Below are 25,120 nucleotides of genomic sequence, written 5' to 3' on the forward strand. Positions count from 1 at the left end.
ATTGTAATGTTTGATCGAAGTTTAAAGAGTATTATTCTTGATATGATCGAATCAAACGACAATGATATACTTACATTCATCGATCGGGGACACATTTTTATGAAAAGATTGATAAAAACTTCTCAGAATTTAATACATACTTGCCCTCAAAGGTAGGGGAATTTAAATATTAGCTTGCCCTCAAAGGTAGGGCTCTCTTCTCGACCTTTCTAACTCTCTCTTTAATTAACTACATTTCTTTGAAAACTTAGCACCTTCGAATGTAATAATAGTAATAATGTCTTTGCACTCTTCTTACCTACTTTTGGCTTCTAGTTTCTTATGATCCTTTTGTATTGATGGACTTATAGTAACCACCAAAAGTATAAGTCTTATCATCATCGCCAATCATCACAGAGTTACAAGTTAGGTCCTCTGAAACTTTGGAACCATTCACCTAAGCTCATATACTTATTAATGCTTTTGGTATGCCCGATTTCCAAAGATTGCAGCAAACAAACTATTTGAATCATACGAGAATGTTTCCATGAGCATTTTTAATACAATCTTATCGATTAATCAAAAGCTAACTAGATGTGTTAGGAAGATGTCACGTCTTCAATGTTCCATAGCCATAGCTTTTTTAGTTTCCTAAAACAGAAAGTTCCTATTTGCTGTGGTGAGCTGTTTATACACGGAGGCTTGTTTTTTGGATAAGCTGCATCACTGATCACTCCAAGAAAACAGATTTTTGGATGCATTCTGATTTCCGTGTGGGACTCTGTTTCGTGGGACTATGTTATTGGTTCCTTGTCGGTAGATTACTGTAACAAAACTTTTTTCCTTCCTTAGACAACCAACTCTTTCATCTATATGGTTCCTTCTGTTCAGCCAAATCATAGGTCGGCCAACAAAAGTCAGTGTCCTTTGATCCGTCTAGATCAATCTTCAGGTAAATAATCATCAGCAGTCTCCAATAGATTACTCTGTCTTCTACTTTTATCTACGAGAACACTTACCAGTTGTGGCCAGTTAAGGACCTGCTAAATCTTTGATCACTCCCATGATATACGCTTTTGATTCATTCAGTTAGTGATAAGTTTCACATCACAAGTTTCTTTGAAATGCTTAGTCAAAAGTTCTAACAAATGTTATATCATGTTTCTTTCTTGGTGTATACTGTCCTTGCTGATAAATTCAAGGACACAGCTACCAATTTGAATCGAGATGCCACCAGGAACCTTTTTCAAACCATGCTCTCTCATTGAGTTACGATGACTCGAAGCAGATCAGAGATATCACCTACCTTTAAGAATCCAGTAATCATTAAACATCGTTTCTCGCAGGCATTCTCTCAAATACCGAGGGCTAATTCCATATTCCCATCTCTAGTCCGGAAACAACAATCAACCTTCTCGGTTTCACTACTTCTATCAAATTTTAGTCAAATAAATTCTTGTGGTATATGTACAAATAAGCTAGTTCACAAAAAGACTATACTCAACTGTATCATTGATTTTCGTAGAAACAAGAGATTAGTGGAATGTAGAAACCACTCACGGCAGAGGCATGGGAGGTTTCCAGCCACTGAACTGGACTAGTTCTCTATTTACAAAACTGCCATTGTGCAGCCAAAACGTCTCGGTCGATTGCTGTAAATGTCTTACTTTGCGTTGAAGCTCCCATAGAATCCCTTTAACCGCACTGCACGGTGCGGAATCTGGACCGTACACAAACAAACATCTGATTTTCCGACCTCGGGATATCATTCCTTCTATGTCCCTATCTGAAAGACATGCCAGGAAAAAAGTTCTTAAATCTCAAGAGTCTGAGTAAAAATCCATTAAAATCCTGTCAAAGAAAAAGCGGTTCTGATATTACTTATTGTTACCTGATATTGAAGCTAAGTAGTCAAGAAGCTCTGTGCCTATTCGAGTTGATGGCCATTTGATGGATACTTGAGCATATTCGATGACATTCTGGAAAGGCAGCTCGGCGTGGTCAGATAAAAGAACCGGGACACATTCCTGAACAATCAGAAACACAAAATTAAAGTACATAACGCAAGTTATAAAGTGCAATTAAACAACGTTGGGGGTAGAGAGATAAGAGGTCAGACCACAAAAAATGATTCATAAAAGCGAAGTGTCCATGATGATTCCCCGCGAGGAGCGAGGCAGAACTTAGCGTTTCTCAGATGTTCAAAATATGTCGTCCTTCCAAACTTTTCAGTTCCGCTAAACTTCAAGTCTGGACATTCCAACTGTTCACAAACAACGAAGAACATAGATAAGCTTAAGCAGATAGCTGATGGTGTAAGACAAAATAGACAAGGAGTCTATGAAGAAAAAAATGTGAGACTAACCTTATCAGGATATTGCTTTGAAAGTTCTATCAATTTAAGCCTACCAGCCTTCCCTTGCGCACGACCTAAATAGTTTGCTAAATACTTCCTCTTTGATACAGGCAAAGGCTGAACATCAGGTTGTCCATTTTTGGTCATAGCATCGTCGACGTTTCCTGGTATGATTATATCTTTCCATGTATTAAAGGCAGTTGTGTCTTTCTTGTCAGTCCGGTCAGCCTGCATCCACAATAATTGAAACTCTAAGAACCTAGCTCAATGATTACATAAGCAGGCATATAGACAATTCAATTTACTCGAAACCACTCATACAAACATTCCAATGAAAAATTCTGAAAGTCAGAAAGACATATATGGAGCAAAGAACTTTCACATTATCCATTTACTACCAAATCTTCTTCAAAATACAGGAAACTCCTCAGCAGAGAGCTTCTTGACTAAGAGAGCAAGCTAAGTACCTCGGGAGTGAGTATAATCGAGCGGTTAATAAATGTTGACCAGGATCTAAACAAGTGAGCTCCAGCACCACTACAATAGCATAACAAATCAAAGTAATGTCAAAGATAGCATAATACAGTTCATCAATTAAGTTCCACATAAGTAAACTATTAAAAATAACTTGTATACCTTGGAAAAACAAATATATGATCACGACCACCGGATCTTCGGAAATACGGCATTTGACTCAAGATCTAGTGGATCAGAGAACAATGTGAAACATTTGTATCATTGTAGTTTGAAACAGAACATCAGAATCTACAATTTGAATCAGCTGAGCGACGGTTTGGTTCACCTTGACATAGGTCTGATTGATCTCCTTGTCATTAAGACCTCCCAACATTCTCACACATTTAACATAAGCTGGAACAAAGAACAAATCCGCTTCATCTTTCTTAATCGTCCTATAATTGGACTCCAAAAGCAACTTGTGAATCTTAACCTATCATCATTACATTCATAAGGCAAAAATAAATCATAAGAATCACATCCTCAAACAACGAAACCAGCAGATACGATCAAGTAGCTAACAAATCCACACTCACTACATTACTAATTCCAGAAATTTCCAGATTGAATCCGTTACTTCAAAGTAAAATTAAGATAAGCTCACAACATAAAAACTGAGAGATTCGAAAAAAAGATGAATCACCTGAGATCCCCATTGACCTTTCAAGCATGCGGTTGTTTTGACACTCCCATCCCTACCGTACAAAAGCTCTTTGAGACCGTCGATCTCATTCTCATCATAAACGTAGATCTTCAGGGAAAGGTGGGAACCATAACCTCGCTCCGGCCACCGTAGGATCCCGTTATCAGTCGCGATTACGGAGTTCGAAGAAGCACGACGGAGATCAATCGTCGCCGGAGTAAGGGAATAGGATTCCGAGAACCACTGATCGAAAAGCCTTGTGACGAAGAAGGTAGAGACGACGAGAAACAGAGCTCCAATCTGGTGTGAGCGGGTGCAGGGAGTAGCGTAGTGACTATACGCACCGAAGTTTCTAGGCTTACTACTACTAGTTAAGCTCGCCATCTCTCTCTCTCACTTACTGTTTCTTCGTTAATGTTTACAGCATTTTTATTTAGGCTTGTAGATCTTGCAAAGAGCCAAAAAGACGACCGAGATCATAAACCTTTAGTGTTACCAAAACGGTATCGTTTATGTAAAGGATTTGTATGGGCTTAGTAGTTAGGATGACAAGGCCCAGACTAATCGGAAGGAGATGTTAAAAAAAGGTTCACGTTTGCTCTTAAAATTGTTTTGTAAGAATTTTCAATTTTGATGCATCAAGGTCAATGGAAAGAATAAGACATGTTTATCTTTGTAAAATACTAGGTATTAGTCCATGCAATATGTAGTTGCATGCATAATAACTTTTATTATATTTCTAAAATTTTGTTAAAATAATATATTGTTATTTAATTTTTACTAACAATAACATTAAAGAATGATTTTTGTTTTTTCTTTTCTACTAAAATATGAATCTCAAATTTCTTATAGAAATAATGTGCAAGTTAAACCTTACACTTGTGTCAACATTTTTTGGTATAGTTATTTATTATACCGAAATTAACAAAATACTAAAAATAATTATTACAAATTGATATATATATATATGTGTATATATATAAATTTTAAAAATTTACTAATATGAGTGAATCTATGTTTATCATGTTTTATAGTGGTTAATAACTGGTTTAAAGATTTTTTCTTAATGTCATTGTAAAATTTAGTAACTACATATAAAATTATTGTGTATAAAATATTTCTCATTTCAAAGTTTAAAGCAATATATATATATATATATGACTATAAGTTTAGCTAACCAAAATAATAATAAAAATTTTAACCAAAAAACATTTTCTCTGAAAGATAAATAAGTTAGTAGGAGGAATGAATTAATGTAGAATTATTGGATAGGAGTTACATTTGAGTTAAATGTAGAGTTAAATGGAGTTACATGCCTTTAAAAGTGAGTTAATTATAAATAAATATTTTCATTTGTTATAACTTAAAATAAAAGGAATACCAAGTGGCCCAATCAAAATTCACATGATTTAGTTGTTTGTTGATATAAACTCAACACTCACACATAATATTTCAAAATGAAAATATTAATTTTGAAGTGACAAACTAAATTAGTTTTCTTATAAAATTATATGAACTTCAATCTCAATAATTTTTAAAACCCCAAGGATAACTTATATCTTTTTGGTTTTTGTTTTTGTTTTTCACTCATCAATTTAATTTATATTGCTAGATTTCATACTAATGGGTTCATCTTTAAAGAAGTTAGTTAAATGGTATTTTTAAAATTTTTTTTTTTCCTTTTTGGATCATTTTTCATTTTGATTAAAACACAATGACCAATTTTTTCATTATGTTCTTTTTTGTTTTCAAAAATCTCAAATCATAAATAAAATAAACATTATATTGATTTTTGCAGATTTATCAATTGGATCACACAACAAAATAGACTTTATAAATAGAGTTGATAGACTTTACAAAACAAAATAGACTTTATAAATGGATAATTATATTGATCTTTATAAATTATTAAAAATGATACATGAATATGTGAGATAACCGGAGACATAATAGATAATTAGATATGTATCATTTCAACTTCATGATCTTATTATGTGGTGAATATTGTAAGAAAGTATGAAAATAATGACTTATAAGATGTTAATATAAAAATAGACAATGGAGATAAACCTTTTAAAACATTTTAAAAAAACAATATAAGATATACATATCATACAAAATCTAAAACTAAGCTTTTACAATGATATTTGATTTGATTTTTTTTAACCCATACAACAACAATAATAAAAAAAAAACACAAAACAAAACAAAACAAAAAAGAGATTTGAGAATAGTGGAAGAAGATGGAGAGTGAAAGAGTGAGAGACTAAGAGAATAAAATAATTAGTATTTATAGGAAGAGAAGTGATGAAAAATTATATTTAGAAAAATGAGAGTTACAATTCTAATTTATTGTTTTGTTTTAATACAATTGATTAATACAATTTAGTGGAGAAATAAAGTTAATGCATAATTTATAGGAGGAATTTATATTATTTCAGTTTTATATTATGTGAGTTAAATGTGAAGATTAATTGTTTTTTTAATTTTTCTTTTAATATAAATATTTTTTTTTTTTAAAATTGCATTGCCAAGTGGACCAATAAAGAGAGAGTGAAACCTTACTTTTATGTATCTGATTCGTCGTAAGGAATTGCTAGTTAATATTATGAGTATACAATTTTGCATTGGTAATTTATTTAATCGGGTAATTGTAATTACTATTATAACTCCAACCATATGCAATTAATTTATCTATGAGAAATAAGAATTTAATATCTAAAGGAATGATTATGCGGACCACTCAGAATTTGGTGTAATGACAATTTTGTTGCCTCATGAGTGAAACCTGGATTTTCTCAAAATCCTGAAAAGATTTTTAGGTAGTGAGTATCAGTCAATGGAACACCGTGAAACCTGGATTTTCTCAAAATCCTGAAAAGATTTTTAGGTAGTGAGTATCAGTATCTATATGGAAGAGAGATAGAATAAGAGAGAGTAAGAGAGGATGGTGCTCGAACCTGAAATGTCCATTTGAATCAACCCAATCAACATTGAATCTTTGCTCATCCACGAGAACTGCAACAGTCACACCTGCCTCACAAGACGAGATGCAAAGGGGAGTAGACCGACGACAGCAGAGAACGTGCTTCGGTGGAGAGCCGCGAGTCTTTCCGATGCTATCACAGTCACTATTTGAAATCCAGTAATTCAAGTTAGTCAAATAACAAATATTGATTTCAATCACTAAAATAAAATTATATAGCCATGCTATTTGATTTCAATAACAAATATTGTGATTTGATGTTCACTAAACCTTATTTCATAATTATGCGGACCACTGAGAATTTGGTGTAATGACAATTCTTTTGCCTAATGAGTCATGATTTAGGTAATTCAATTTAGTCAAATAACAAGTATTGATTTCAATCACTAAAATAAAAGTATATAGTGGACATGTTATTTAATTTCAATAACAAATAGTGTGATTTGATGTTCATTAAACCTTATTTCATGTTCAGGATGTAATAGAGTGGCTAATGATATATTTTACATGATATAGATCACTAACGAATTAGACAGAAACGAACGGACTGAGTAATATGTTATATATACGGTTTACATGTGATTAGTTGGACAAATACATTATAGGTGCAGTTATTGTTAATCTTGCCATTTATTATCTAAATATTATTAATTCAAACATTTTTTCAGTAATTATTTGTTCATTATGGTGACCAGGATTGTGCTTACAATCTTCCACACCAAATCATGTACTATTTTCAATATTTTTAAATGTAGTAGAATTAAAGCCACCGTGAAAAGATTTTAAAGGTTGTCTTCCATCGGTAAGTCCTAACAAATTATATATTTGGTTATTGGGTTAACGAATGGATCAGTTCAGTATTTAATTTTAGGGTTTCTATGCAAAATGGTACAATTTTAAAACTTAATTGGATTTTAGTACATTTAATATTTATAATTAGATAATTAGATAGGTTTTACTATTTGTGTAATAGAAGAGTTGTGAGATAGATGAGAAAGTGGGGTAGAATGTATTATTGTGAAATTACAAAATGGTAGTTGGATCTGTACAGCTCATTTAGTGTACGGAAATACAAAAATAGAAATATTTTTAATTTATTCATATTTAATGTACTTTATATCAGTTGTACGGATGAAAATGTGTATATTAATATACATATGTATACTAAACTAGCTGTACACCTCAAATATATGTATTATTATTTACCTGTACACTTAATAAACTGTACGGATTGCATCTGTATATTTAATGATTGTATGGGTAAAAATTTGTGAACTTTATTTTACATAATAAAAACAAATCATCAAACAAAATGGATATCAAATAATAGATGCAAGAATATAAAATTTTATATACCTAAAATTTTTTAGAAAATAAATTTATTTTGATTAGTATTTTAATTATTAAATTCAAGGGGTCATGTAATAAAATAATAAAATATTTAATTTTAATGGCATACTTGTAAATAAAAGAAATTTTTGAGGGTTAGAAAGTAATGTAAATATTAGTGAATAGTTGAAGGTTGTTATTTTGCAAATTATAAATAGTGAATGTACTAAATTACCAATTATGTTTCAAAAATGTACTAATTTTCCAAATATCTCTTAATTTTATTACAATTTTTTCGTATTAAATTCTTATAAATACCAAAAAATAGATTTGAGCTAACGATAGTCTCCGAATCCTTTCAGTGTTAGACTGTCTTGTTCCAAACGAGTAGGGAAGTCGTTGCATAGGGGCACACAATGTAAAACTGAGCAACTTTTGCTTAAGTTGTTTTGAACTTCAAAACCTCATCATCCGATATTTTACCTTAGAAAAAAATAAGAAATCCGCATTATACTGCTATATATTTATTATAAAAACAGTTATTATACATATGATTAGTAAAAAAAAAAAGATTTTTAAGATTTGATTTTTTACCTTTGTTTAGTTTTTAGTAGTTTTATTTTACTATTTTATTACATGTTATATATCTTTTTTTTACAAAACAAATATACAGTATAGTCGATCTTTGCATTTGTTTTTATTTTTTTCTCTATAGTATGTGGATAACTTTTTTAAACATTTGATTTGTCTTTATCTGTTTTTAGCGACAGTCATATTTTAAAAACTATTTTAAAATGTCCAGTATTCACAAGCACTAGATATATTTAACATAGTTTTTCATACTCTAAACATATTTTTGACCATTAGATCTTGATAATTATTTGAAAAGATAATTCGGCGATTATTGGATTTTCTGCAAATTAAAAAACTTTTAAGCCACCATTTTTATAGCTTTATCCTTCATCTTTATATATATTGGGTAAATTTTTTATTTATTTTTTCCTCAAAAGATAGCTTTATTTAATTGGAGATTGTCAATACTACATAAAAGAGTCACGTAGCCTACAGTGGCTGAATTACAGCTTCAGAATAGAAAATTTTATCAATACATCCAAGTTTGCTAAGATGTTGGCAGAACCATTACATTCTATTTCTCTCCTTGTATAATGAAAACGTGCTGAGGTAAATTTTAAAGCTCGGTTGTCAAAGCACCATTCTAATGGAAGTAGTTAGCAAATTATTTGTTAATCATCAAAATCTTCGTCACCATTTTTGGTATTCGTTCCTTCGCTATCTAAAACGGTGTCGCGGTAGGACCGAAGGAATCCGTTTAGATCGAGCCTCGAGGCTCTGTTTTCCAACGATGAACGATAATTTCAAGCTCGTCGTCGTCGGGGGTGTGTTCGGCCCAACCGAGTTTCTCAAGAATCCAGTAGAGTTCGTCGAGAGTCAAGAGCCCGTCTTGGTTCTTGTCGAGCTGCTTGAACATTCTTCCGAGATCGTCAGTAGTGCTCAATCTCATGAATGAAGAAGAAGTACAATCCATAGATTTGTCTCTGTTTCTGATAAAGATTGAAGAAGGGTAGTTTTGGTTCTATTGGTGAAATGGGTATGAAATATGTAGTTTAGACTCTAGAGATAGTCTCAATCTATTACGGAATCATCTCCGTAGCTTGCGCAACAAGTTAACAAAGATATGGTCAATGTTAATTTGTTGCGCAAGTCCCTAACCCTTAAAGAATATATTGAATCGTAGACAATAGAAAGAATCTTTCTGTCTATCATTCCATGGTACTTTACATGGCTTTTATAGACTACAATAGAATCTTATAATATCTAATTACAATCAATGTAATATATGATCACAATCGTATCTCAATTTTTCTGTCTATCTCAATCACAATCGTATCAACTAACATTGACAAGATCTTTGTTAACTTGTTGCGCAAGCTACAAAGATGATTCCGTAATACAATCTTTATCGTTTATAGGCATTATACACGTACAGCTCTCTCTCTCTTTATATAGTAACACTATGATTGAGTGTGTACGGAAGAGATTAGACGGAGGACGTTTCTCAGAAATGGGAAGTGAAAAACGACTAAAATACTGAAAAATGACGTTTCTAGAAGAAGACAACAACGAAAGAAGCGGCTTTAAGGCGAACAATAGAGAAGACTGTTGAAGCAATGCTTATTACTACGAGTCATGTCAAAAGTAACTCACAACAACAACATAATAGTGGTAATGCTAGCGAGAAGGAGGAGAATTTGGAGGATCACGATGAGAATTATAGAGCTTATATCCCAGAGTTAAATGAATGAAAGAATCGCTTGCACTATGGATTAACGCAGAATGTGGTTAGTGATGATGCATTCAAACCACGCCTCGATCATGAATGTCTGAAGACCAGATTTTTCTAACAAAAATAGTATATCAGCACTTGGAGTTCTGTCACAAGACTAGTACTTCCGTTTTCACTGAAAAATAATTAGGATATTGCAAAGACCCTTTGTTTCATGAAATAAGTTCCGGCGTGACCCCTTTGTTTTATGCTTCTTCCCTGAGTACTAGTGTGGACTTAATTTCTTCACACATTCAAGATATCTCTATACTAATTTGTTTTTTTTTTTTTTACATCAGTCAGAATCTGTTCTATTAAGGAAAAAATATGCTACCGCTATTACATGTTCGAAATCACTCAGTCATATCTAATAAATGTATCTGTTAATAATTCAACTTACTCAAATAACAAATATTGATTTCAATTACTAAAATAAAAGCATATAGAAGACATGTTATTTGATTTCAATAGCAAATTAAATGGTGATTTGATTTTCACTATTTATTTCATGAAATATAAATGCGATTATTGTAAAACAATTAGAGCTATACAAAAACTTGGATGGTGAAAATGCAATTTAAAGTTCGAGATATAGAATTTAAAATTGTAAAATATTTTTTTACAAAAAGAAATAGTGTTAATGTAAATAAATTATAATTATTTATTCAACCATTAAAATCCAAAGAAATAATTACGATCGGGTCTACTATTTATTAATTGTACCAATGATGTGAAATATGAAGTAAACCGAAATTATAATTATATATGTGGCTAAATATAATCGTTTCTATTCAGTCACATATTCTGATTTCCAAATTTTAGTTATGAAAAGTTTTTCACGATTAACTACTACATTATTTAGTCTAAATGATTAATTCAGACAGGCTAGAATACTTTTGGATTTGATACCACGTAGGGAATCACCATAAGAGTGGATGAAATACAGTAGTGTGAATTAACACCATATGGATGAATTTGGTAGGTAGGCAGATGAATTAATGAAAGGGTTTAAATTGTTGCTACTCCGAAGAAGAAGACTTTGGTTCCCCTTCAACAACAGGTTTGCCTTTCTCTCTTAGTTTAGCATACCTTGGCCTCAACTCCGCTCACGGTTGGGTCTTTCTTCTCCTTGGGTGGTGGCGTAGGCGGCCGTCTAGCTGCTGCCATTGCATCCTCCTTAGCGGTCAAAGCGTTCCAACTCCATAGCGCCCCGCCAATTCATTGTCATCCACAGCTTCAACCTGAGATAATATATCCCTAAGAAACTAATAGACAGAATTCATTGTTTTCTTCTTCGAGTGTGTGAAGGTTGAACATTTAATTTGAGTCCGGCCCACCCCTAAAGCAGCTAAAGCATGTGCTTTAGGCCACATATATTTGGGTTACTTTACAAAAAATTTCTTAGTTGAGTTGGTTATGTAGTATGAGAAGAAGTACTTTGTTGAGGGTTTGAATCTTTGAATAGGCAGTTTTTGAAATTTTTAATTATATGTATCATATAGATACAGTTAATATATACTTATAAAATACTATATATAAAAAAAACTTTAGGCCTCGCTAACGTTAGGACCGGCTTGAGATCTGCCTTGAGTTGTTGTTCTTGACCTTTTGAGCTAATGTATCTCTTCGAGTGTGTGAAGAAAAAGCGGTGACGTGCTAACATTTAAAGAAACTAACAGTTTTTTCTGATATTTATGTAGTTCGAGTGTGTGAAGGTTTTGAACATCAGTGACAAGTCTTTTCGTCTCTTTCAATTCCTTAATGAATTTACACATACTCCATCCATATCAGTGAAGTCACTTTGACTTGTCTCTCTTGAACCGCTTCTTATAACATTTTTTCAAATTCCAATCCTCTCGTACACGGTACACCATGCATTAACAAAGCCAAAAAAACCTAAGAAAAATCGACAACTAGAAGCCTAAAACAAAACCATTGTTAAATTCAAATGCAGAAAATGTTTTTAAAAAATTACGTCGGTACAAAAGTAGCCAAATAAAACAAGGTGATTAGTTTGATGAAACAGAAAATAAACTTTGAAAATAAGAAACAGGATATTCAATGGGTTCAGGTTCTAAGAGTGAATCATAAGATTTGGTATGGAGATCATGCATCAGCAAGGAACCACTATCTTGAAGCAATAACTTATTCTCGTCCAGAATTTCAATTGGTGCCAACTGGAGGATGGGTTTCACCCCAAACAAAGTTTTTGCGTAATCTATGGAACACAGTTTCTTCCATGTCTTGTTGCGGCCTGAAGAATCTAACGACCATATCACATGGGTTGGCTCCTTATTGTCGGATATGCACAAGCGATTGTCGAGGATGCACATGATGTAGTTTTGATAACTGAAAGTTTCACTTGAGCGGGGAAAGGGAGCTTTACAGATGACTTGAAAAGTTTCGGTGTGAAGATCGAAAGATAACACCTTGGTTTCTTCGCAAAGGGTGAGCCAGTAAAGTGACCCATCTAAATGCACAGGAGAAATGGCATCACTTATCCTATAAGGAGAAGCAGGGACCACGTACCTCCAAACGTTTGTGCTAAAATCGAAAACTTCACAAGTTGTAACGTTTTCTTGTCCAAATTCGGATGAATTATACAACCATACCGGCTTGTAAGTGCCCCTAAACTTGTCTTTGCCAAATCCAAGATTATGCATTGGGTAGCCATACTGCTTTTTTTCGAACATGTCGTTGCAGAGCTATTGGTAGTTGGAAAGAGGAAAACTTTGTTGCCATCTCGTGGCGGGATTGATCACGACACTAGGAGTGTGAGAACAGTAACTGCATAGAAGACCATCACAACTACCATGGCAGAGCATCAAGTTTGAAATAGGGAGCCTGACCTTAGAAACTACGGAAGACCCCAACAAAACTGTATCCCTTGGAGCTGCTTCATAATAACCATTATTATTAATATTATAATAACCATCACCAATGGATACGCAAAGGACATCTGGACTTCCTGATTGCTTACGCCGGAGAAACTGTTTGTCTTGGAAACACCGGGACTCGATTGTCGATTTCCACTTGTTAGATACAGACTTGAATCTTAGGAGAGATTTCACAGGAAGCCTATCGAGGATGAGCTCTACAACATGGAGTGGTAGCAGCAATGCCTCACTGGAGCGACGATGTCTTTTTACTGTTTGGTTTTGATCACTCGAGCGATGTCTTTTCAACAACATTGTCTTCTTCTCGTTCTCTCTCTAATTTGATCAAATACAGAGGAGGACCTCCGAGGGCTTCATACACACACGAGCTGAGCATCCGAAATCAAGCTAGGAATCACAACAAACAACACAAAAAGGGAAAACGTCCAAGTCAAGTCGGTCTAAGGATATGGAATTTTAACACTTTTGTATCTCTCTAATCTCTATCGAGGGCTTCTAACGTTATCTTATAAATTAATTAAATCCCAAAAAAATCTCAAACAAAAATATTAGGGATTTCTCCAAATTAAAAGCACAAATGACAAATTTCTTTTTTTGTCTTACCCGTAAAATTTTCAAAATATGTTACAATTAACAAAACAAAATGACATGCAGTAAAAGAAGGATTGAAAGCTGAATTATTACTTGAAGAAGATTGGTCGTCTTTTAACTAGTTTACCCTATTGATGAAGAGTTCAACTACAAAAACAGCCAGAACCTCATGAGCCATCATCAAGAAACCCATTCTCAAACGTAAGTCACTGAATAGTGAATACATCATAACTTAGTTTTCGTCTACTTTTAAATGTGTTTTCGGCTATGAATTATTCTGATTTCCAAATTTTAGTTTTGAAAAGTTTTTCACGATTAACTACTACATAATTTAGTCTAAATGATTACTTCAGACAAGCTAGAATACTTTTGGATTTGGTACCACGTTAAAAATCACCATAAGAGGGAATTGAAATACAGTAGTGTGAATTAACATCATAGGGATGAATGTGGTAGGCAGATAAATTAATGAAAGGGTTTAAATTATTGCTACTCCGACGAAGAAGACTTTGGTTCCGCTTCAACAACAAGTTTGCCTTTCTCTCTTAGTTTAGCAATGGAAGCCTTCATTTCTTCTTTGCGCTTCTTGCTAGCCAATACCTTGGCCTGAACTCCGCTCACGGTTGGGTCTTTCTTCTCCTTGGGTGGTGGCGGAGGCGGCCGTCTAGCTGCTGCCATTGCCTCCTCCTTAGCGGTCAAAGCGTTCCAACTCCATAGCGCCCCACCTAGCCCCAGCACAATTGTTCTGCATAAAGATCGTTTATGGGTATGAATAGAAAAGAAGTCGACCCGGTTCAACCGGTCTGACCAGCTTTGCAATATTTTCTATAAAAGTAAAAAATACATATAATAAAATATAAACCATTCAATACATTTGTTATGTTTACGTTTGCCAAATGGTAAACAAGTTAAGATTTAGAAGAGTGTTTTGGGTGATGAGCAATGTGGTTTTGGATAATGGATATCACCCGGACCAGGCAGACGACCATTGCGGATATGAATTTCAGTAAATTGACCAAAAACACAAAAAAAAACTTGAGAAATTCAACCTAGTGTGTATATAAATATTACGATTCTCTCTATTTATCATCAATTTGGCTTTGATATAGAAACAAGCATAAACATTCATAGACTTTGAATAATTTTTTCCAACAATTATCTATTTGATCACCTGCGATTAACTGGTGGAACTTCAAGGTCGACGGGAGGAGCCTGCGGCAGTGACCGCGGTGAAGGAGAGGAGAGTCTGACGGCATGAGCTGCCGGTGAGAGAGGAACGAGTGAATGTACCATTGTGGTTAATCCAAGAAAATGTAAAAGCAACCGTTGTAACAAAAATTGGTAAACACTAATAGAAGATAGGAGTGGGATAGTGTTGTTGCATTGCAATTTATATCTGCTCGCTCATTGGTTGAATTTGGATAAGACATCGAAATAAAATTTTGTTTGTCTACCAATAGAAGAAAGACTTTCAAGAATCTAAAACGCTGCGTTTTCTTTTAAATAAACAACAACGTTCCAAACGGCAGCGTATCATTGTATCTTGTTTTTTGGTTTACCTTTATAATTGCATTCCCAAAAAAAAAAAAAGAGTTTAAAAGATTTGAAACTAAAAGTATGATTAAAAAAAACATGGCAATAATAAGCTTTCATAGCTGTATTCAATCCAAACTATTTCAAATGCATACAAATAAAAGTAAATTTTTGAAAGAAAAAAAAAGTAAGTAGTATGAGAGTTTTGATCTAGTTGATCATCACAAAACCTATAATAAACACACAACAACGAAAAAGAAAAGTTATCACAAGCAAATACAGAACCTATCTGTTCACACAAACACATCATCAACAAACAAACAAAATAAAAAGCTTCCCCTTAGAGAAAGATAAAGCAATCCAAATCAATCAAAGGATTGCCAACTTCTTCATACATTGGAACCACCGGTTCCTTATGGTTTGTCACTACTTTTCTGATAATTGTTTCGTCGATCTTAGAACTTATACGATGAATCCGAGTCTCTGATATATTGCTCTTATGACAACAAGTCTTTGGACCATATAGATCTATACTATCTTTCCTTACACGAGAAGACACTGAGTTTACCGTCAGATCAGCCGCCGCAATTCCAAATCTTCGGCTTGGAGATGGTGATTTCAAGAAAGCGCCTTCATATCTCCTGCTTGGAGATGGAGATTTCAAGAAATTGCCCTTGGTTAAAGAATTTGATGAAGCAGACATAACAACTCTTTCTTGATCTTGACGAAAGCTCTTTTGTCGTGTCAATGAACGATGGTTTGGCGATGGCTCTCGAGTTCTCTTAGAACCATTGGATCCTCTTTTAGGATTTTCATTTGCTCTGTTTGGTGTTGTTAAATACCGGTTTGGTAAAACCGGGGAGTCAATACGGCTAGGATATCCTGGTTTTGTGGTTTTCATGGATAGAGAAGCTTCACGTAAGGAATTGATCCGAGCAACATGTGAATTCTCTTGGTAACAAGCACGCAAGAAATCGTTGGAAAAAGATCTATCCTTCGAGACAGAGATTGAAGAAGCGGTGGAAAGCGACGAGCTTGATGTGCTGAGAGAAGAGTTGCTTGTTGTTGAAGGTTGGATTAGAGAGTAAGATGCAATCTTTACAGGAGGAGAAGGAGGAGGAGGAGGGAGTTTATCCGAGACATAGATGAACTTATCCGGGATTGGGGGATAGGCTTGAACCGGTTCTTCTCCGGAAGAAGAAGTGGAGAAACACGACTTGGACATCGCGACATAAACAGCTTCTCCGGAACATAACAGTACTTCTCTTCAGGTTCTTCTGATTTTTTGAAATCTTTAGTCTTTGGAGAACACTTGCTGATGCAACAACCCATTTCTTAGAGAGTGAGTTTGAATTCAAAAACAAAATTTGAAAAAAACTGCGTGAGAAAAAGTAATATCAAACAGGAGATGGATATGCATATTGTATATATGATGTGTGTGTGTGGACTTTTTTAACAAGGCGTGTTGTTAAAAAAATATGATTAAGGAAGAAGAAAAAAAGTGAGGTAGGTTTTGAAATTTGGTTGGCGGGGGATCAAGTATGAAGCCGTTAGTGTTACTGTTTTTAAAGCTCAATAAAACTTGAATCAATTTTGAAAGCCCATACCCAATTTAAGTAAGTCCATAAACCCATTCATGGGCAATGTTTAGCAAAGGTGTATGGAAGTTTTGCTGAGACAATGTAGTGGCGTTTTCTTACTAAATTGGATTAATTTTTTAGGATATTATATATCCAAATATAATTTCGATATCAAACTCATAAAGAATTGAAAAAGTATAAGCTTCGACCGACGCATCCGCAAGTCCACATATAAGACAAAAGTCTTGGTCCTACGCATATCTTAATCTTATGCAAATTTTGAAGCCGAATTAATGTTAAATCCACAAGTAAGTGCCCCTTGATTTGTTTCATATTTACTTAATTACTCTATGGATACCTATTATCCAATTATTATAATTATTTTATTTCTTTCGTCTCTTTTCTTTTTCTTTTCTTATATCATTATCACATCTGAATTTCGAGACACCACGTTTGCATATTTTATATTGGAAACTACATCACATGATAATCACAATAAACACAAAGCATGCACTCTTTTAAAATGAAAAGGTAAAACAAAAACAGAGTATGTTTAAAATGTCCAGTAGTAGTGTAGTACCATAATTAATCACAATCACCTCATGATCAAATATAGTACTACTTGTTTACATAGCAAAGATGATCGTAGATATTATTAATCCATCGAAGACAGAAAAAAATAAACATAGACTTCTTTCTTCGTGAGGAAGGAGAAGAACCCATTTATATATAATCATGACACCCAAATTCGTATCTTCAAAACCACCATGAAAACGACCGGTCAGGGGCGAGTGGGGTACACGCGCTTGTCGTCGCCGTCACGGGATGGCTCCGAACTCTGATTACCATCGCATGAGGGACGGAACAAAGAGTAAATGGCTTTGACGGCTTTAGTCTTCACCAGCTCTCTCTCCTTCGGGATCACACTCCCTTCTTTCTTCTTGAACGGCTTCACTTCACTGGAACTCATCTTCTTTCAGATTATAGATATGTTAGAATGTATGTGTTTGTGTCTATGTATGTATGTATGTATGTATCTGTGTGTGTGTGTGTTGCTTTGTGATTTTTGCAGAGATGGAGAGTGTTGGGTTTATATAGAAAGAGACCTCCCCAAAGTGAGTACTATTGATCGAAAGAAGTCGAAGACTTGTCTTCTAAGTTGCTCTCTAGTTCACACTACGTGTCAGTTTTTTTATGAACAACTTCTTCTACTTAGTGTGTTTTAGTTTCAATATGGAAAATTAAAGTGAAACTTACAGCTAATTTTCGTAACATTTTATTTGAATATTTATAAAAATGTATGTGGATATACGTAGTTTACTCAGCCCACGTCACTTTAAATGAAATTTTAATTAATAGTTATTATAATACGAAATTTCCATGCACCCCAACATTAATATATTTCACATACTAGTGATTTTGAAAGACACAGGCTTGGGAAGTAAGTTTCACTATATGTATTATCGGTGCAAGGAACTGAGATGACAACATTTGAAACTAAAAACAGAAGTTTATATTATTTGCTCACTCATGCACGGCTCTTATGTAATTAAACAATAAGTGAATTTCGAAAACAACAAGAAAAGTTTATTGATTACAGAAAGAACAAATAAAGTACAAGGAAAAGTCTTGTTAATGTGACCAGACCTGTTTTTAAGCTTAGACCAGACCTCTTTTTGACATTTAAACATCAATCCAAAATGTTTTAATTTATGACTTCCTACAACCAAATCCATTTAATTTTTTCAATATTCCGAATTCATAAGTCATAACCATAATTTTTCAATGCACGAATTAATAACAAAAGTTTCAAATTCTTGTTGACGTTGACTATTGACCGAAAAGATTGTTTTTCTTTTTGTCAAATTGGCATATAATATTGTATCAACCAGAGATGCACATGCACTTAATAAGTAAAAGTTTTAGAAAGGAGAGTCTCTCAATCAATAGTGGAGACTTTGTGGAAAATAATAAGTGGTTACATAAGTAGATTTACTCGCTATCGGTCAATGAATCTAAACAATATCAACTTCTTTTTTTGCCAATTATGCATAGTTAAAACTTGAGAGATTATATGTGGTCGTTATATATGCGTTCAATTATACATACTTATATTACCGTAAATTTTCTTTTATTGATTTTTACTATTCTTCCTGGCTCAGTCCGAACCATGTATATCGTCTGATCATTAAGAACAATAAAAGTTAAGCGAAAGGTCATTATATTTCAGTAGTACTACTATATTATGTATGTTGTATATACATAGAGAGATTGGGACTAGATAAGAGATTAGACAACAAAACTTGTCAAAGATGCCGTAAGATGCTAGTGTGAACGTTGAACGGGAAGATTACTGAGAACATTTTAATTATAACTAATACAGGATGTAATATTTTCTTTGGCCATAAATAATTTGGAAGATTCGTATTTAGGTTTGGGAAACAGCTGTGGTGGAGTCAAAAATATTATGACCCTTTTTTAGTTTAGATTTTGTTTTATATATAGCGGTAAAAGACACGACTAAAGACCGAATGTCGAAATAAAATTAACCTGCTCCATATATTCCTTTTTCTTCTATAGATTCGAAAACTGTCTTAATTTACCCAACAGTTGGACTTACAGGGTCCTCTGAGTCTGAGGATATTAAGCAGCCACTAACGAACGAAGCTGCATTTCGGACACGTCTTTGGTCAAATAGGCTTCTCATATCTACATATAGAGCTAGCTCCCCCTGGTTGAATTGAAACCAATGACCAACGGCCTGTATATTTTATTTTGGTATTTGTTTTATTTTATTTTTATTAAGGTAAATAACAAATGTAAGCCTTTTTTTTTGTTCACTGAGGTAAGAGGTGAACTTGATTAATTTTAAAAGATTATCGCAATTGTAGAGAAGTTTCCAAAATTTTATATAGAAATTAATATATTAAACTCGTCGATATATTTATATGCATGGATGTGTAATATATATGCTCGTCAAAAGATTTCAACGAAAAAACAAAACAATCATTAATTAGACGTACATATGTCTATATAGTCTTTTTTTTTTTGGGTGAAAACATATGTCTATATAGTCAAAAATCAATAATTATGTCAATATACCCAAGTATAGTAGCACAACAAAAGCCCACGCACATGCTTTACTTCCACACACACTAGAACACGTCTGGTCAAAAAGCATTTTTGTGCTGCTCACTATTAATTTTATGATAATTGATAGTATACCTAATAGTTACATTTACAAATCTCGATTATCGAGATAGCACGGTGGCACATTGAATTAGAATGTTAGATGTATTTCTTATTCTTTTCTTTTTTTTGAAAGAGGTTTTAAGTTTTAAACTAATACTATGATTACATATTTATACAATAAACAGAAGAAGTGTTTTAAAACCAATACCATAAACACAACCGTCATAACTCATAAATATCATAATCAACTTGTTTTTTTACAAAAGGAGGATATCACAAGCATAATTACCAAAAGCTTACAGGCTTTAAAATATATAAAACCGCAACATAGAAAGGAAAAAACACCAGAAAATATCACGACGGCATATATATCTTTAACCCCAAGAAAAAGACCGATCGATCAGCGATGAGAATTACTTGGGTACACGCGCCCTCCGTTACCGTTCCCGTCGCCGGTAGAGTCAGTGCTCCGGCCACAACCCGAAGGAGTGAGGGCAGAGATAATGGCTTTCGCGGCCATAGTCTTCACCAGCTTCCTCTTGACGGGAATCACACTCGCTCCTTGTTTCTTCACCTCCCTCTCCACCGTAGAACTAGAACCTTCTCCTTTAGCACTCATCTTAATTTAGGCTGTTTTTATGTAGGATGTGTTTATTTGTTTATTTGTATATGTGTGTGTATGTAGCTGTTATAAGTTTGAAGCCATGCACTGGTTTATATAGAAAATCAAACTTCTGCTTTAAGTTGATCCATGTCCAACGTGTCAGCCACCCATTTGCTGCACATAGGAAATTTAATTTATATCTTCTACTTATGGTTTAAGTTTTGAAAGAAAGAAAAAAAATAAGTGAAAATTACATTTAGTTTCATTACATTTGGATTTTTTTCTAGGATATATCTCGATACATAAACCCCTGGAGAAAATAAAAATAAGATAAGCACAATAATCGAAATTTCCATGCAGCGACGTTTATAATCTGATTAATTAATATTTGTATACTTGGCAGATGAGTAGGCGCCAACTTGGGAACGAAGGACCAGTCTACCGCTCGCACAAGGCACCCGGTCGACAACATTCGACACATATGTTACTATATTTGTCATTAACGAACGCCTCTTTTTATAAATAACAATACTCAAAAATAGTCCTGTGTTAGTATTTTATACCATTATTATCTATACACCTCCAACAGAGTCAATATTAATTTTTTATTCCATTTTATCTTTATAACTTATTCTTAGTATTCTACTTATTCCCAAATGATATGATGATAACTATAATGATTTCTTAGTATTAATTTAGAGAGTAATAATAATACAATAATGATTTTTTTTCTTGTTAGTCCATCAATCAGTACTATATATATGTGTGTGTTTTAGGGAATAATAAATTACAAGTTCAGGACTAATAATCAAAACATCTTTTATTTTACGACGATTTTGTTCTACTAAAACTGAGTAACATTTACGAGGATCAGGAGATGTTTACCTTGTTGACAATAATTGTGTTGAGAGTAGAGACATAATTAATTCTGTATGTAGATTCGATTTTGGACAATGGATCTAGACAATATCTTTTCTTTTTTTTCAAATGTAATCGTGTCAAGAGCGCTCTTGCATTTTGTTTGTTTTAATTTTTTCCTAGATATCATCTTTGTTTTCTGTTCCTGTCTATTTTCAATGATTTTTCGTGTCACTCTCACTCCCCAAACATATATGGTTGGTCGTTATGAACAATACAAAGATCGTTCAAGGGCCCATTTTATTTTTCTGGAAATTCGCTTATGATACGATCTAGATTATTTATTTGTCAAAGATTTGTGTGGAATTAAAGAACACGAGGGAAATTGGATTACACAAAAAGCACAATTATGATTTTTATTAGTTTCATACGACCATAGATAATAATAATGGCTTTGAATTTGCAATGCTGCTTTCCAGATTTAAAAGAATAATAAGACTAAATATAATCTTGGAAGATTCATATTAGCAATGCCGTGAAACAGCTGTAGGGTACTAATCAATTCAAACGTGAACATTAAAGTAACTGAAGTGGTTAACCAATAATTTATTATTTTTCATCTATATATAACATGATTAATAATAATCGAATGAATATGAATCGAGACAATCTTTTGTGTTTCTTTTTTTATTTATTTATTTTTTATTTATTTTATGACAAAAGACAATCTTTGTGTGTAAGTTTTATAACTTTATGTTAGAATCAATATTTTTCAAACTATATGTTGGTAAATTAACGAAATATTGGACTGTACTTTATGTTAGACTTAGAGAATAAACAGATGATCTGGCAAAGGTCCGGGTGCAAATGCACTTAAACTTCATTGCCAAGAAGACTTTAGAATCGATATATACTTAATTAAGACGACTCAACATACATGGACTATTGGTTTATTTGTCACCAAAGGACTTTATTTTTCTTTAAGGTTGATTCAATTTTTTTTTTTGTCAAACCAATGTTGATTCTATCTATAATTATTAATATTGGAATATTTTTTAAAATGTTGTGTGTCATGATAATGCTAGGTAGCCACCAACTTCGAAATTAAGGTTGGATTTCTACTGCACACAACATAATTAAAGGATTTGTAGGTGGGCAAACGAAAATATCAACTAATTATATAATCAATCAAACGTGATATAATTGTTATGACAATATTATATTTCCATTGGTTTAACTAAACGACCAATGATTAAATTGTCTGCAATTTTATCATATATACTTTTCATTTATTTTCTTGGTTTAGACATGTCGACGAATACTAATATAATTTGGTTTGGTTGTTTTTAGGTAATGATTGTTGTACTTAAAATAAGAAGTGATCGTCTAGGTTTAAGATCAAATCTCATTAAGAAAATTTATTCATATATCAAGGATGTGCTTGTTTGAAGTTTAGAGTGTTGTCACATAATTCACATTCCAATTGTTATTTATTTATATAATTTTCAATACTAATCTATAATTGCTTTATGTGTGTGCGTGTGGGGGGGGGGGGGGGGGGGGACCATTAAGACAGTGGTGGTGTAAAATAATCTCGTGTGATCTGTTCTTTTTTCTTCGAAAGCGACTCCAAGGACGGCTATCATCTTTCTCTATTTTTAATATTACCATTTTTTTTAATTAACTCAGACAACAAATTAATAAACGAATAAACCAAAACAACATATTCATTAATCGACCTATTTTTATTTTCTTTTTAAGTTATTTCACTTTCTGTTAGGAAGATGAGATAGTTAGAAAAAGATAAGATGATGAAGTTTATTCAAAAAAAAAAGATAAGATGATGAAGATTTTAGTCCATCGCGCGTGAGCCATATGTCCATATGACAATGGAGTAAGAGAGTACATTTGTCGTTTACTATGCATGAATTGTTTTCACCTAATTTTTTTTAATTTGATGGTCATTCTCTTCATCTTTAGCAGATTATTTAATTTGTCAGTGAATTTACCATGTTCTATATATAATATATAGTCTTCCAAACTTTTCAGAAAATAATACTACAATTTACACGCACATATGTCTTCTATCAATGAATGATTATGTCGACATAGCTAGATGCCTAGATCCATATTACACATGAAAATACACAAAAAAAGCCCACATGCTTCCAAAATTCTATACACAAAGAACAAGTATGGTCAAAAGCATTTCATTCTGCTCCCAATCTGTTTCCTTGTTAAATCCTAATTATGAGACAGCATAGTGGGATATTGGATTCTATGGTTGATTTACAAACTATAATAGTGATAATAATGATTACAGAAAGGAGTGCTGTTTTAATTATAAAACCTTAATCACATTAACCCATCATAAACATCACAACTTGGTTCCTTTTTTTCCAAAAAAGAGGATATATCATAATCCGAAACTGAATTATAGAAACATTAATTATTCTTTTCGTTTAAGTACAAAAAAGGAGAAACGTTACGACGAGAGGCTTACACGACGAGAACACCAGCTTCTATATATAGACTTAAACAACTACATAACATGAAAGTATCACGACGGCGCAATATATATCTTCAGCCCCAAGAATAGGACCGATCACCGCCGAGTGGGGTACACGTACGCGCCTACCGGTACCGTTACACTACACGTCGTTGACGGAGGAGTCAGGGATCCTGCTGCAACCGGAGGGAGAAATGGCAGAGAAAATGGCTTTCACGGCCATAGTCTTCACCAGCTTCCTCTTAACGGGAATCACGCTCGCTGGTTCTTTCTTCGCCTCCCGCTCCGCCGTAGAACTAGTTTTTTCTCCTTTGGAACTCATCTTTTGTAGATGTATTTTATATGTTAATTTTTGTGTTGTTGTTGTAATGATGAAGCCATGCACAATGTGGATTGATTTATATATAGAGATGCCAAAGAGTGAGCAGTGTTAAGAATTAAAACTTCTCCTCCAAGTTGATCCATCTCCACACCACGTGTTAGCCACCCATTTGCTGTAATGAGGAAATTTAAATGATCTTCTACTTATGATTTAAGCTTCGATAGACAAGAAAATTCAGGCGAAACTTACAATTTCATTATATTTGATATTCTGGTTTACGTAAATCCCCGGATAATAAAATGTACAATACGAAGTTTCCATGCACTGACCAATGGAGCTGCTAATTTTTATTTTTATTTTAAAAGAAAATTTTCATATTTATTGATTTGGCTAATAAGTTGGAGCCAACTTGAGGACTAAGCACCAGTCTACCAATTGTACAATGCACCCGGAAAGACCAACATTCGAAACATGAGAGATTTTACGTTTCTTTGTTTTTTTTTTTTTTTTTTGGCTTAAAACATAAGGTTTGTATATTAAGTACTTATTTAATGAGCAATAAATAAATTTTAGAAAAGAAACGTCTAATTGAGCTTTATATTTAGCTTTGTGTATTAAAAAGTTTTTGTTTATGTGTCCTTGTTGGTTGATTATATAGATTCTGATAAACAGGGGTAAACACAGAGGCACTGAGTAACATTCACAGAGGGAAACAACAAATGTGTGACATGTGTCCTTGGTGGTTGCCCTTTATAGGTTTTGAGTTTTGACGGTATCCTTTTTCTCTGTGCCAATCACGTTTGTGATATTCTTAGCCTTTTCTATTTTTGTTTTTTTAAGTTTTTTGTTTTCCTGAAGAGAAACGTTACGGTCCATTTTAA

The 25,120-nt window shown here is 33.3% G+C and overlaps 3 protein-coding genes, 1 long non-coding RNA gene and 2 pseudogenes across 6 annotated transcripts; 1 reads left to right on the plus strand and 5 right to left on the minus strand.

Annotated features, from left to right (window-relative positions):
• The first annotated feature begins 632 nt into the window (after positions 1–632).
• On the plus strand, positions 633–1,543 carry LOC104776269 (uncharacterized). Its single transcript, XR_766118.3, has 2 exons — positions 633–931; positions 1,182–1,543. It is a non-coding gene; the product is annotated as an uncharacterized LOC104776269 (long non-coding RNA).
• Positions 1,408–3,982, minus strand: LOC104776268 (putative glucuronoxylan glucuronosyltransferase F8H). The gene is made up of 8 exons (XM_087501120.1): positions 3,495–3,982; positions 3,138–3,284; positions 2,972–3,036; positions 2,803–2,872; positions 2,345–2,563; positions 2,099–2,242; positions 1,871–2,006; positions 1,408–1,765 (listed from the first exon to the last, which is right to left on the minus strand). Exons 1-8 carry the CDS (start codon positions 3,876–3,878, stop codon positions 1,536–1,538), a joined length of 1,395 nt encoding a protein of 464 aa, XP_087357246.1. The 5' UTR covers positions 3,879–3,982; the 3' UTR covers positions 1,408–1,535.
• Positions 3,983–12,064: 8,082 nt separating this feature from the next.
• On the minus strand, positions 12,065–13,715 carry LOC109130413 (F-box protein At1g11270 pseudogene; annotated as a pseudogene). The gene has a single exon (XR_015586787.1). The product of XR_015586787.1 is annotated as an F-box protein At1g11270 pseudogene (transcript).
• A 293-nt stretch (positions 13,716–14,008) lies between these two features.
• Positions 14,009–15,114, minus strand: LOC104776270 (uncharacterized). Its single transcript, XM_010500303.3, has 2 exons — positions 14,813–15,114; positions 14,009–14,386 (listed from the first exon to the last, which is right to left on the minus strand). The coding sequence occupies exons 1-2, from the start codon at positions 14,932–14,934 to the stop codon at positions 14,131–14,133; spliced, it is 378 nt and encodes a 125-aa protein (XP_010498605.1). The 5' UTR covers positions 14,935–15,114; the 3' UTR covers positions 14,009–14,130.
• Positions 15,115–15,274: 160 nt separating this feature from the next.
• LOC104776271 (uncharacterized) lies at positions 15,275–16,607 on the minus strand (annotated as a pseudogene). The gene has a single exon (XR_015586788.1). The product of XR_015586788.1 is annotated as an uncharacterized LOC104776271 (transcript).
• A 584-nt stretch (positions 16,608–17,191) lies between these two features.
• On the minus strand, positions 17,192–17,833 carry LOC109131063 (uncharacterized). Its single transcript, XM_019241604.2, has one exon. It carries the CDS (start codon positions 17,722–17,724, stop codon positions 17,536–17,538), a length of 189 nt encoding a protein of 62 aa, XP_019097149.1. The 5' UTR covers positions 17,725–17,833; the 3' UTR covers positions 17,192–17,535.
• Between the last annotated feature and the right edge of the window lie 7,287 nt (positions 17,834–25,120).

The sequence above is a fragment of the Camelina sativa genome, chromosome 3, assembly GCF_030686135.1.
Source record: "Camelina sativa cultivar CO46 ecotype springtype chromosome 3, ASM3068613v1".
Taxonomy (NCBI): Eukaryota; Viridiplantae; Streptophyta; class Magnoliopsida; order Brassicales; family Brassicaceae; genus Camelina; species Camelina sativa.